Genomic DNA, 14365 nt, shown 5'->3' on the forward strand with positions numbered 1-14365 from the left:
CCAAAGGGGCCACTGAGTTGGAAAAGTCACATGGCTTTGGCTCTTCTTTAAGGTGAGACGTGTCTTTCCCTGGGATGCAAAGCCAGGGATGCACTAAAACATGGGAATTCTCGGCACTGCTCAGAGAGAATGCTGAAAGCTAATATAAGTTTAAAAAAACTTTACAAAGAGTGAACACCAAAAAAAAACTGTAGACTGTTTAGAAAGCAGATGGAACTGGGAATGAATTGATGGACTTGAGTACCTGTGTATGTGCATGGACTTGAATCTTTCTGCATCGGTCGTTCTATAGGAATCTACGTCAGGTACCTGTTCTTGCCCAGGGGTCAATAGAATAATGGAAAAGAGTGGGGTGCAGGAGGGGGGATAAGAGTCTAGTAAGTAACTGCAGTAATAATCACACATCTTTTAAACTTGTTACTACATGTTTGCATCAGTTTCATTTTACATCAGGAAGAGAAATTTCTCTCTTCCAAAACGGTCTTAATTTCTACCTCTACTTACAATAAGTTACACGTTTATTTATTTAAATAATTGTAAAACATTTTAAATTTTTTTCCATTTTTTTGTGTTTTTTTTTGTTTGTTTTTTAAAGAGATTAAACTATAAGCAAACACACATACAACAACATTTCATCATTCAATTCAGGTTTCGTTTTAAGAAAGTCTTCCATGCTGGTACCCTGTTTTGTTCAATTTTTTTTCTGCATAAACTAAATTGGTATCTGAAAGGCTTCATAGAAAATAGAAACTTTCAACTTTTTTTCCTACAAAGAAAAACAAATAGTATCCAAAATATTAAGCATGAATTGTTTGCCAATTTTTTTCTTAAATATTTTACAAACATAGGAAGGTGGTTCTTATAATGTTCATAACAAATTGCATTTCTGCTTTTAGCACTGACTACGTCAATGACATCTTTTGTCGCTGTCCCCAAGAGGGTCAGTTTGTGTAGCCACCATCAGAGCTACAGGAGAAATGTGAGACCAGATAAGATGCAGCTCCTCATACACCCAAATCTGTCCATCATGTTCATTTTGGGGGCACGACTCTCCCCAAAGAGCTCATAGTGCTTTCTTCATTATTGGTCCAACCGAGTAAGTAGTTTTGTGCTATAAGAAAGCAGTTCTTCCTCTTCTTTACATCGGGGGCACGACAAGTCCGGTCATGGCTGCAAGGAAAGAGAGACACAGAAATGAGACTCGGAGGCTTTTTACATTAACGGCTATAACCCAGAAAGAGGGGCAGGCGATGGGGTTCACAGAGTCTGATGCAGTCCGGGGAGACGGTGCCCTCAGCTGATACGGAAACCCATTCTCTCCAGGTCTGGTCTAGCAGACAGCCTATGGAGGTACCGAAGCCTTACAGATCACTGAAACATAAACAAAGCTTGTTGACATTTTGCTTGGGAGGCCCAGAGTTAGGTTTCGTTTGTTTTATAGTAATGGGTTGTATACATGACGTAATGAACATAAACATGTAAACTAGATCGTACTATATGTGTGATACATTTTTCATTATGCGACTAGAATAATTTCCTGATTATACAGTTCCAAACCACTTAGTTGAAACAGGAAAGCATACTCCAGGTGCCGAGCCTATTGAGTTACTTACTAGGCATCATTTATGACAAATCAGACTTTCCATCCATCCTAGGTGTCTATCCATTCGAGTTGAAATTTGAATTTTCTAGCTTGTATTTTCTAACTAGCTCATCTTCCTTCGGTTCTCACTGCTGCTCCACTGGAACAGATAATTCAGTTTAGTTCCTAATTTGGGAGTCACTCTAATCTCCACTCTTTGTCCCCTATTCAAGTGCATTGTCCAACGCTTCCTCCATCTAGTCAAGAGAATAAGGGTAATGCCTGTCTAGGTGGCCTCAGGTCCAAGGCTTTCCCTTGATGTGGGCAATAAAGCAGCATCAGCACAATGTAGAAAAACCACGGAGAAAATGTACCCCCTCTGGCCTTAGCTTTCAGGCAATGAACCCATAGAACTTCCACCTTCTTGCAAACTGACAGAATAGGTTCCTGGCATCAAAACTTCAAACCATATCTAGAATTTGATCCTTTGAGTTTCATTGCCTATGCCTTATCTAGGGCTTATCAAATAGCACAGAAGCATTTCACTGAGTGGTACTTACTAAGCTTGTAAGAAAATGGGCAAAATTCCTAACACCCCTCCCTTCTCTCCCTGCTCCCCTTCCTCTGCCCCTTCTCTCAGGCCAGCTAGTCTTCTCGGGCAAAATTGTCAGCCATCTATTTCCCTGCCCATACAGCCTTTATTGAATGTTTGTGAGATCTGGATTAAGGTCTTACACGGCTAGCAAAGCCTTAATTATTTTTGCCTGTATTACTATATATTGAATCGATGTAACTTTTCAATAAAGGCAGTTCAATTCTGGACACTCCCTGATGATTTGGAGATATAGCAACCCTGGTAATTATCCTAGAGTGTAGGAGGTTTTATTATTTTATTTTATTTTATTTTTTTCCTGGAGGGAGCTGGAAAATGGATCAGGTGCCTAGTGCATAGTGTTATCTCGACAATCTATACTCATCAGCCATAAATGCCTGATAGATGAGGTGGAGGGTGGGACAACGACACTGCACGTACCGCTCTCTGGCAGGGGGATTCCGGCTCGCATTTTCAACTTTAACTTGTCTATTACACTTTAAACTCATCAACCCCTTCCTTCCTTTTTCTGGGTCCTCAGAGAGTTACCTAGGGAGCTTATTAAAAGAGCAGAGATGCTCAAAGGACAAGATCCACTGTGTTCCAGAAAAACAACAGATTTCATATCGTTTCCTTCTTCCTAGTCTCACATCGGGCACTGGAGGGGCTGGATCTCTGCTACATGGAAACCCTGACATTTCGCTTGTAGAAACCATAGCCAACAGACAGAAAGCAGACATTAATTGGAGAAAAAGGAAACATTTTCAGGGAGTAGTGGGGGGAAGGGAGAAGGCTTAACTGTACTTTCTCTAATTTCTTTTTACCTTTGGCATTTCACAGGAAAGCAATAATCCTCCTTTGGTCCAGGTGGGAAGTGGTTATGGGTGAAAGGTGAGTGAGGAATTGCACTATTTGTGTCCCCAGAGAGACACTGGGCCATCAGAGCACAGGCTCTGGAGTCAAAATGTCTGAGGTCAAGTCATCAGTTACTTGCTGTGTGGCCTTGGGCAAGCTTTTTAACTAAAAATGGTGATAATGGTATTGGCCTTCACCTTTGGGTCATAGGTGAGCCTTGAACAAGATAATTCATGTAAAGCACCCAATTCAGCATCTTGCACATGGTGCTCAACAGTGATTAGCAAGTGTTAGAGGGCGTTGGTCGCACCTGCCCTCTGCACATCGCTAAGGCCATCTCACAATGAGTCGAGAGAAGAACCTCTCCATCGGCCTGTGATCACGCAAGCACCTCCGACCACATTTTCACTCTCTCACTGTCTGTCAGCCCCGGCCACCCCAGATTCCGTCACTCAGTGAGCAGTGTTCAATGTCAGCTTTGTTTTCTCCTCTCGGCATCAGTGGACCTTGGACTGTTGGGCCTTGAATTTCTTCTATTTAATTGGTCCCAAATGAGGAAGAGTGAATCAGACCCCTGAAAAGCATCCTTTGTCAACCCCAGCCTTCTCTCTGCTGGGCTGGGTGAAGTATCCTCTACCTTTCCTGTTCTTCACACAAATTACTGCATGGTAACCTTTGGAGTTAGCTTTCAGCTTTCCTCTTTAACAGACTAGGAAACTGAGGCTGTTAGATGACAATGACTTGTACAGATTTACACAACCTGGAAGCAGGTGAGCTAGAATTCCGACACACGCCTAGTGATGTTGAGCCTAGTGCTTTTCCACTGGCCGATACTCAAAATTCTCCTTTTATGCCTCCACACATTACTTTCTATTTTCAGAATTGTTTGTAATTTTTTTTAGTCTACAATCCTAATTTAAGTGCTTCCCTTCTCCTCCTGCTCCTCCTCCCCTCCCCACTGTCCGGCTCCTTTTTTTAAGGTTCGAATCGCCAGAAAAACTTGGGGAAAATTGCAGGATCCAAAAGAAGCTTGGAACTTCGTAGTGATGCCATAGAAGTGAAACCAGAGTCCAGAGCCTGTGCCTATGTGTAACCAACTAAGTCGTCACTCCTACAGACACAATCGAGAATGTGCAGCTCAGCCATTCTCTCAGCCTAAGCATTCTGACCCGTGCTGAACAGAAGCTCTCATGGCTGAAGACCACGGAAAGGGTCTTCTGGCTATATTCAGCCGCTGTTGCCTCGACGTGAAAACCTCACTATGACCACACAGATTCTTCCAGCTCTGGGCTAACTCCACCCTGACCAGATAACACAAAGGGAGCCTTGGGCATGCAGCAATAGACAGGGTGGGGATTCCGGGCCACGGGAGCCAGTGACAAATTCGTCCTTGCCTCCCTGAGGACCCGTATGTGGGCAGGCCGCACAGGTGGGTCTCCTTGGACAGGACAGCTCCAGGGAATCCGAGAAAATCATCTCTACTTCCCCAACTCAGCGTACTTCGTGAGAGGGGAGGTGGGGGAGAGGTGGCAAGAGGAAGTCAAGTCTTACTTTTATTCCTCAAAGTGAAGCTGAAAACATTTGCAAGAGTTGCCTGAATGAGGGAAGGCTGCCCTCCTCCGTCTTTCTCCCGCGCCTGCTCTCCTCCTCAGCCTTTCTTGGGCCTTGCACTCTGCGTCTCCTCAGCGAGACCTGTGTGGCTCCCATTTGGTTTAAGGGACATGACTAAAACCAGAAAACCTGGAAAGTTCACTTGAAGCAGTCATGAGGAAGGGAAAGGTACAACAAATATTCGGCAATCGTTTTCATTTCCCAGGCCAGGGATGAAGCCATCATGGAAAAAGTTCTGAGCATGTGCCCTAAGGATGGGATGGAAACCACTGGTTTGATGAGAGATGAGGCAGGTGGAGACACTTAGCTATAGGCTGAGCCTGTAGTTGGAGAGATATATATAGATCTATCTATCTATCTATAGATAGATAGATAGATCTATATATATATATACACACACCCATATATAGATCTTTCTATCTGTAGATAGATAGATCTATATATATATATACACACACATATATAGATCTATCTATCTACAGATAGATAGATCTATATATATATATACACACATATATATAGTTTTTTTTCTCAATTAGACCTAAATGCTTTTTCTAGTCAGGAGGAAAAGAATTTTCAAGGACACAGTTCTGACGGCTGGGTTTTCAGTTCTCATTTGACAGTTTCTCTGTCAAGTCAAGTGACTTCAAAGAGACACCACGATCTCTGATGGAAGGATGGGACAGGGACCTAATGCAACTCCCAGAGCTCTGGTCAGCCACAGCTGGCAAATGAACCTTCGCAGGTGTCCCCAAAGGCTCGGGAACCCGTTTGTTATCATAAAGCCCGTGGGCAGACGCTGTCCCAAGGACAGCATAGCTCATCCAAGGCTCCGCTGACCTCAGGGGCTTTGATCCACGAGGGGTTAACCAGACCCCTGCCCTTTTTGGTTTAATCCAACACTGCTGATTGTGAATGTTTTCATGTCAAGACACGAGAAGCAGCCCCAAAATAATGTGGGTCGTCAGGATCCACAGCGCTCAGCAGTTTCCAATTTGCTCTTTTGCCATCAGCTGCCTCCCATTCACACTGAGATGATTAGATTCTCATGTACTCATCGCATTTGTGCTACGTCATGTCATATTACATTTTAGGACATTGCTCAAAAATGGGTTTGACGGGTGATTCATTTTTGTGCTTAGACACAGTATGTCTTTTTTTCTCTCTTCCCTACCCCACCCCGATCAGGCACCTGCTATCAATTTGACTAGATGTAACCAGAATGCTCGAAACTCGCTGGTGCTGCTGATGGAGCCTGTGCATTTGTGCCATAAGGATGTGCGTGCATCACAGATGGCGAGCCGATTAGGTAAGCAGTAATCACCATGTGGCATCTGATGTGGTGACCAGGCACCTTCTGGGAAACAGAGACATGGCCTTGTGGAAAGCAAAGGTCTAAAGAGTCCAGACACTCCTGGAAGGTATGTATGGCTCGACCACATTTAATTCTGTGACCCCGCAGAGTTGTCTGACTTCTCTGTTTTCCTTCATCTTGTTCTTGAGTGGAGTACTAGCCCAGTTGTACAAACTATCTGCACCCTGATGAAAACATTAAAGCATCTCTTTGCTGGTAAATGGCTAGAGATATGGAAGGATGCTATGCTGTTTGCTCTTTGCTTGTCCTGTGGCAAATGTATCATGCTTACTCCCAACCTTTTCTTACCTCTGAATCCATTTCCATTGCCACTGGAGCAGGCGGGCGAAGGGGAGCCTTGGGGCCTGATGACAGGGGCAAAGGCACTCTTCTGTTTGACAGCAGGAAAAACTGAAGAGGAAAATGGGAGGATGGAGGACGTGCTGGAAGATCCAACAGTGGGACTTGATGACATGACTGGAAAGCAAATGCACAATCCTCTTTTAGAAAGGGACATATCGAGGAGTTAATTTCTTCCTTCAGTACATAGAACCTGTACACAGTTATTGAGAAATTACTCATTTGTTCCAGGCATTGTTCCAGAGTGCAGGGATTAAAAAATGTTGAATGCAACAATGTCCCTGCCCTGTCCAGTGAGAGGAAGACACAAATAAAATAACGAAGAGGGTAATAATCCTTTTGGAAGAATGCACGCAACGCTGTGGGGGAGACACAGCAGGCAGAGTGCTTTTCTGCCCAGGAGAGTCAGAAAGGCATCAGCAGGAGGTGATTTTGTGATACATCTTCATTCATGAGTAGAAGCAACACTAAGACCAACATCTGAAAAATCATCAAATCTACTCAAGAATAAAAACCTTTTTTTTCGCTCTAAAAAGAAGTCCTATATGGAAGCTATGTACTTCCCTGGCAATTCTAGGGGCTCCGGAGTTTCGAGGTACAGGGTTAACATTTCTCGGAGAGTGCCATCTGTATGGGCCACTTCCTCATTAAATGTAAAAGTTTATTAACATTTAGGAGATTACCTCCCTCTCCCTCTGCTTTCAGAACTCCTGGGAAATAAAGCTGCAAGTCAGCCTCCTCTGATGTAATGCGTAGAAAAAACACCAATATTAACGTTAAAATTACTTAAAGGAAGCCAAAAGCTAAGTGTTGTAATTTCCAAGAAAAATAAAGGCAATTTACACAATAAAGTGCCCCACCTCTTAAAGTCAGATACTCCACCAGGTCCCATCACACAAGTTAATTTTATCTTCTGTGTTCGACTTGTTCAAGAAAAGGGTAAAATAGAGTTCACAAGGGTAAAATTGTTAGATAGCATCCTATAGTAGAAGGTCAAGTTTCGGAGACTCATTTTAACAGTCTCAGAATTCTGAACTGTCTAAGTCATATGACTTGGTAAAAGAATTACTGGAACCTAATGGCAAAGCCCATGATGAAGGCCAGGAGTGCTAACTTCTGCTTCATATCTCCAGCTACTCCATAATTAAATTTTGAAAGTAGGGACGAGTGTGACTTATGGTTCAAAGACCAAGTACAAGGTGAATTGAAGGTCAAATGTTCTGATGTCTTGTGTAAGATTGCATCCTGGCTTCCCTTGTCTCCTAATAGAGATCTACGTTGGGCTATGTTCATACAATTGCATTATAAAGCAATCATACAGCATACCTCCAATATGATGTCTCTTATAGCTGAACTACAAACCAAAGACTTCAATAAATGAGATTTATCTAAAAACTGCTTATCCTTAAGTAGTCCTATTTTAAAGAGCTATGCAGAAGGAAACATCTGAGAACATCTCTATCTTTCTCCAAGTAATATGACTCAAAAGAAAAAATTGGGAAGGAGGATAAAGCCCCGTAAGAATCTCATGTAATACTTGAAGATGCAGATGAAGAAGATATTGAGCTAATTCATTAGCATTATAGGATAGGATACAGGGTTAAGCATTGGTTTTTGGATCCTAGTCATAGTTCCAAGCAAAATCTCCCCTTCTCGCCTTGGTTTTTGCATCAATGCAATGTGTGTAGGAGCAGGAAGGGAGAGAACCTCTCTCCTTTGGGCAAGGTACAGAATTGGAGGCTAAAGAAAAGCTGAGACTCAGGAGGCCCTGATTCTGACCACAGTCCAATCTCTGCCACACCATGTGATCCAAGCAGGCACCAAAATGGCACCTCGGTTTCTGCGTCTGCAATAGTCATGTCATACACCACAACGGAGGAGGAGTTTTATAATATAAATTAGTTTCACACGCACACACTTGATTCCATTTCTATTCAGCATACAACTTACTTTTACAAATATTTGTTTTCCAGTAACAGATCCTAACCTAAAGTGGGTTCATTAGGTAAATGTGGCTGCCTCTCAGTAGGAGTCACCTCGAGCTTTAGTAAATGGCATAAAAGAAATGTTGGGAGTTGAATAAGCACAGAGCTATAACATGCCCATTTAAACTATTTTTTATAAGACTCTGTCAAATGCCAAATTACACTCAAGTTAATTTAAAATTGAATGCAACTATAATAAAAATCCTAAAAGGAATTTTATGTGTACAAGCCAGCAAACATAATTTCTATTTATTAAAAAAAAAAAAGAAAAAAGAAAAACAACAACCAAAAAAACATTGTAAGAGCCAGAAAGCTTTGTTAAAAACTTTTTAAGTAGTAAGGAGGTATTTACCTTAACAGATATTAAAACTTAAAATAAGTCTACATCAATGAAATCAATGTTATACTAGCATAAATATAGGCAGACAAATCCTTGGAGAAAACAAGAGTTCAGAAACAGACCTGGGGTATATATGGGAATTAAAATTTAATAAAAGCGACATTTCAAATTAATAGGGAAATAAATGCATGGGAACAATACACTAGCCACGTGGATACTAAATTTAGAGTGCTTCCTCATGTTAAACACTAAAGTAAATCTAAGTGGATTAAAGAGTTATTTGTAAAAACAAAATTATAAAGGTGCTTGTAGAAAAATTAGGAAGGTTATATAATTTACATAATCCTTTCAATCCCCACGCCTAAAAAGAACATCACAAGATAGATTTGCCACATGACAAAAAACTTCTGCAACACACACAGAAAAGACAAATGACAAAGTAGGGAAACTATTTTTGATAATTATTTAGATGTGTTCATATCCTCAAAAGCTAATAAGTTATTATATATTAATTAGAAAAAGAAAAACATCCTAATAGGCAAAGGAGATGAAAAGGAAAGTCACAAAAGGAGAAATAAAAATGACCAAAAGACCTTTATAGGCTGATCAACGTTCAAACTCATTAGTAATCAAATGCACATTAAAACAGTAATGAGCTGTTATTTTCCACTTACCAAACTGATGAAGATTAAGAAAAAATTAACAGGGCAAGAAACAGATCCTCTTTCTTTCCTAAAGGGAGCCTTAATCTCTCTGAGGGACTTTGGCGTCAGGTACCAAAGCATTTGTATTTTTAAATGAGCATATTTTTAAACCCAGTAATTTCATTTCTAGAAATTAATTCCAAGGAAATAATCATAAATATGCAAAAAAAAAAGATCCAAGAGCATTTGTATAATCATAAGAAATTGGAAATAATATAGTTTACCCTACTGTTGGATAAGGTAAACCATATTAAGTCCAGAAAATGGGACTCTATGCAAACATTAAAACTAATGTTGGAGAAGAATCTTAAGAGACATGTAAAGATATGCCTCCTTGGATGAATAAAGCAGATTACATAATAACGTATACATCGAACCCACTTTTATTTTTTAAAAGACGTACGAAGCAAAAGTTTAGAAGGATGTGATTTACATCCAAACTTTTAATGATGCTATCTCTGACTGATGGGATTATGAATATTCTTAAACTTATTTCTTTTATTTGTCCATAGTTTCAAAATTTTCTACAATAAACATGTATTACTTTTGCTGTAGCAGAAACCAGAAAAGTTGTTAAAATAAACAAATAAAAAATCTCTACTTCTTTGGTAAAAATAATATAATCCTTAGCAATAGGCATAATAGCTATCTTGGATGGTAAGGTTCCTCTTCAATTTACTTCTTGTAAAATAGGTTGTCTGTTTACCTTTCTGTTACCAAAAACAAAGAGACTAATAAATTCTCAAATTCCTGGGAAAAGCTTGTTCATTGTAGTTAACTTTGCTAAGCACACATCACTCCTAATACCCGTTCTCCATTCTTAGAATACAGATCTGCACCTTTGATGGATTTTATAGAGCCTAGCTTCGTATTTGTAACTTTGGTAATTTTTCCAGTTTTATTCTACTCTCTTTCATTGATCTTACGGCAGAATGCCATTAGCTGTGCATCTGAGCAGACACTGCAATTTTCAGAATGTGTCTATCCGTGACTGGAAGGCTATACTTTAAAAGTTAACAATGGTTATCTCTGCATAGAAATGATGCGTGTCCTTTTTATTTTTTGCATATACACACTTCTCTGTCTGTAATGAGAACGTTACTATTGTAATAGGATATTTTTTCTTTTCTGAAGAAAGAGACAATAGAAATATATCAAAACGTTAACAAGCATTTTTATAATGGAAGTAGGCTTTCTTTTTAAAACAATTTTCATGTGCTCCAAGTTTTCTATAATAATTACTTAATATTTAATATTCTACAATAGAAACTGCCTTGGTATTTATTTTTGAAAATATAAAAATACTGAGGCCCAGGGCATAGTCTAAGACTGTGTGAGTGAAGTAGGAGTCCCTGAGGACAGGTTGGATTTCTGTCTTATGGATTCTCTTCCAAACTTTGGAATTGCTTGGTGGCCATTGAAGAAGTGGTCCCCTGGAAGTTGCAGGCTTGTTGAGCAGGTCACCTTTGGGAACACCAGAGTGCACCATTTTGGGAAAGTAGATCACACATACTCGCAATTGAGAATTTCTCTGGACATCTCTCTCTCTCTATGGATAGAGGCCAAAGTAAAGGCCAGCACGTCTGGCCCAGAAATCTCTGTGATCATGGGGAGTTAAGGAAAAATCACTTTTCTTCTCATAAGGATTGATTAGCTTGCACGGTCCCAGCTGGACCTCACCGGGCACACATCCTCCTTTGCACTGAGCCATTGCATTTGTTGGCGCTAAGGGGTCTGTCAGCATTTCATTATAACCCCCTATTGTCAGGGGTTTAGAATTCTGCCATAAAAACTTGCACTGAGCTGGAACTTGGCACACACTGCTACCGCCAGGAAGTGAAGTTTGTATATGAAATTGAAAAAACATCTGTTTGGACATTTTTGAAGTGGTGTGAGAGCAAAAGCAGTAAAGATGCAGGTTTCTGATACTCTGCATTGGCCGTAATGCAAGTCAACTTGACCGAAAGGCTTGGCTTTACTTTTTTTAAGGTCTCTGGTGAGAGACTGCACCATGGCCCGGCCACGTCAGACTATTTTAAAAGATAAAATGAAAAATCATAGAATGATGTTTTCAGAAACAAGCAACTGAATTAACAAAATGGTTTCCCCAGGCTGTTTCTTTGTTTTGTTTTGCTTTGCTTTGTTTTCTTTTCTTTTCTTTTTTTTTTCATTTTGTATTTCCCAGAGAACTTAAGACTTAGCTGGTTAGAAACACAGGTCAGATGCTAATGTAATGAATTCCGTAGGGTATTCAGTATTTTTGCAGTAGGGGATTTTATTGTAATGAATGCACTATTTGGAATCTCATTCCCAGTCTTCAACTCCTTCAGACCCTCAGAAAATGAAGGTGCAAGAACCACACAGACCTGGTAGCTACAAAGAGGAGGTTCTCGGCTGTATTTCCCACTCCCGTTGGGCAGGGCGTCTTCCTCTTTCTATTTTGTGTATGTTGTCTTGTTTAATTTCAACATTTGGGGTGTCATTATTTTTCCGTGGCAGTGGGATTGAGTGACCAAGAAAGGACAATGGAAGGAAGTTGTCACTTGCTGGTGTGGGAAAGGTTCCTCCCTACCGAATGAATTATCTAGTAAAAAACATCAAGTAAATAACACCCAATGGGCATTTTCATTCTATCTATCTATCTATCTATCTATCTATCTCTATCTATCTATCTATCTATCTATCTACCTACCTATCTATCTAATCATCTATCATCTATCTATTCATCTATCTCCCTCTCTCTCTCCCTCCCCACTCTCTCCCCCAACCCATCCAAGCCTCCTTATCTTTTATCTCTCTCTCCCTCCCTCATCCCCACATTATACACTATATTATTATACTGGCCATTTTTGATTTACAAAAATGAAAATTTCATATAGTTCAACTGAATATACACAATTTATTCATAAATAAATGATTAAATATGTGAAATTGCCATTTTTAGAAATCAAAAAGAAATAATTTCATATGGTTCAGCCTAATAATATATTATAAATGTACGAAACATTTCTTATAGTGTTGAATAATTTAAAAACATGGTATTCTGAATCTGATGGCATTTGTTCTAGTCCCATTTTTACTATTTATTGGCTATGAATTCTTGAGCGATTTAATAACACTTAATATCTTAGAAGGGTAATAATGATGGTAATAATTATTACTATTATTATACCTACATCATAAGGTTTTTGTGAGGATCTGACTGAACTTTATATGTAAACATGTTTTTTAGGTTATAAAGTGGAAAGTAATTATGAATATCTCTCGTTGCCACCCCTGATATGTGACATTATTTACACAATGGCTCTCTTGCCCTTGTATCACTTACAGAGGCTGTTGAAGACATGGTCCTTTCTGTACACAGAGTCCCTCCCTCTCCACAGGGATGCATGGAAGAAACCTCTCCAAGGTCTCAACAACAGAAAAAATCTAGTTTCTCCTGCGTAATAATGTGTGGACATAAAATCTTATAACAAATAGTGTTTCTGTCTTTGCTTTACCACGTTGCAAGCCTTTGAACCAAATCAATGGCTCCCTGGAATAACTGAATTGTCTCCATACCTGCCCTTGGCTTTAACTAATTGCCCTTTCCATATTTTTTCTTTTACCTCAGTTTATTATAGTTTCTATTTTATACTTTCATACTACTCAACTGACCACTAATTTCCCCCAAATGTTTTTGAAATAAGGTAAGGTAAAAATAAGTGAAGAAATAAGTAAATCAAGCAAGCAATAGTTTGTTTTCCTAGATCACTCTGATCTAATTGATCAGGTCCATACGACAAAACACAATACGAGACTCATGTCCTCGCAGTGACAAGAATGAAGTTGTACTAGAAGAACCAAGCTCTACCACCTCTGCTACCTGTTTACTAAGTCCTTGTCACGTTGAGTAGAGTGTTGAGTGTAATGAATCAAACAGATACCCCAGAAATAATGCATGGGTGTGTGCTGCCAGGGAACCACAGACCCAAAGGCTAAGAGAGGCAGCCTCCAGATCCTTAGCATGTCATTTCCTGAGCTGTGGTGGAAATGGCTGTGTGCCATCCTTGTCCCCGGAATGAGGGAACCACTCAGGGTAAATAGAGGGTCTGTCGCAACAATATCCAGCATTTCAAGAACACCCCACTCAATCACTCAGACTTTCCACAGTGGCTTCTCTCCTGGCCTGAAATATTTCCTAAGTAGGTTTGAAAAACACGTATTCTCTCAGGCTCCTGGGACCATTGTGTAAGTTCCCAGCTTAGCCCCCAGAGCAACTTGAATGAGTTTTTATAACTTCCCAGACTATGTAGCTTGCCGCTAGCCCACAGATCAGGATTAAGAGGTTCTGTCTCTATCCATTCATCTATCGATGGACCGTAGGTTGCATCCAAATCTTGACTATTGTAAATAATGCTGCAAGGAATGTAAAGGGGCACATACCTTTTTGAATTAGTGTTTTCGTTATCGTCGTTGTTGTTGTTTTTGATAAATACCCAGAAGTGGAGTTGCTGGGTGGTGATAAGTATGCATGGTGACAGATGATTACTAGATAGGTGATCTCATTGTAAGGTGTATAAATGTTTAATCATTATATTGTACACCTAAAACTAACATAATATCATATACCAACTATACTTTTTTTTTTTTTTTTTTTAAGAAAAGAGGTTCTGTCTCCATGTATCACACTATCACAAGCAGTCAAGTTCCATCTGTTTAGAAGGAGGAGACAGCCAGGCAACAAATTAAGAAGGGAGCATGGTGTGATGCACAAAATAACTTGCAGTCATAAATTCTGTGTCCAAATTATTGCCCTGCTCTAGTCTGTGTGACCTTGGGTAAGTCAGTTAACTGCAGTGCACATAAACCTTCTCACCTATAACAGGGAGAAGAAAATACTGACCTCAGAAAGTTCTTATGAAGATTTTACATAATATCACATCTGAAAGTGCCAGTGAAAAGTGTACAACAGGTTAACGGAAATGGAATCTGAATTCCTC

General features: G+C 39.9%; 1 protein-coding gene across 3 annotated transcripts in view; it reads right to left on the bottom strand.

The window, feature by feature from the left end:
• Nucleotides 1–580: 580 nt before the first annotated feature.
• Nucleotides 581–14365, bottom strand: part of EBF2 (early B cell factor 2) — a 180462-nt gene continuing 166677 nt past the window's right edge. For 2 of the 3 annotated variants that reach the window (XM_015593282.1, XM_006916957.1), the window contains 2 exons: nt 6304–6471; nt 581–1170 (listed from right to left, as the gene is read on the bottom strand). In XM_015593282.1, the coding sequence (XP_015448768.1) occupies nt 1139–1170; nt 6304–6471 (200 nt within the window). In that variant the 3' untranslated portion in view covers nt 581–1138. The remainder of the gene's footprint in view (nt 1171–6303; nt 6472–14365) is intronic. The other variant, XM_006916958.1, reaches the window with a different exon arrangement.

Source organism: Pteropus alecto, unplaced genomic scaffold (genome assembly GCF_000325575.1).
Source record: "Pteropus alecto unplaced genomic scaffold, ASM32557v1 scaffold166, whole genome shotgun sequence".
In the NCBI taxonomy this organism is placed as follows: domain Eukaryota; kingdom Metazoa; phylum Chordata; class Mammalia; order Chiroptera; family Pteropodidae; genus Pteropus; species Pteropus alecto.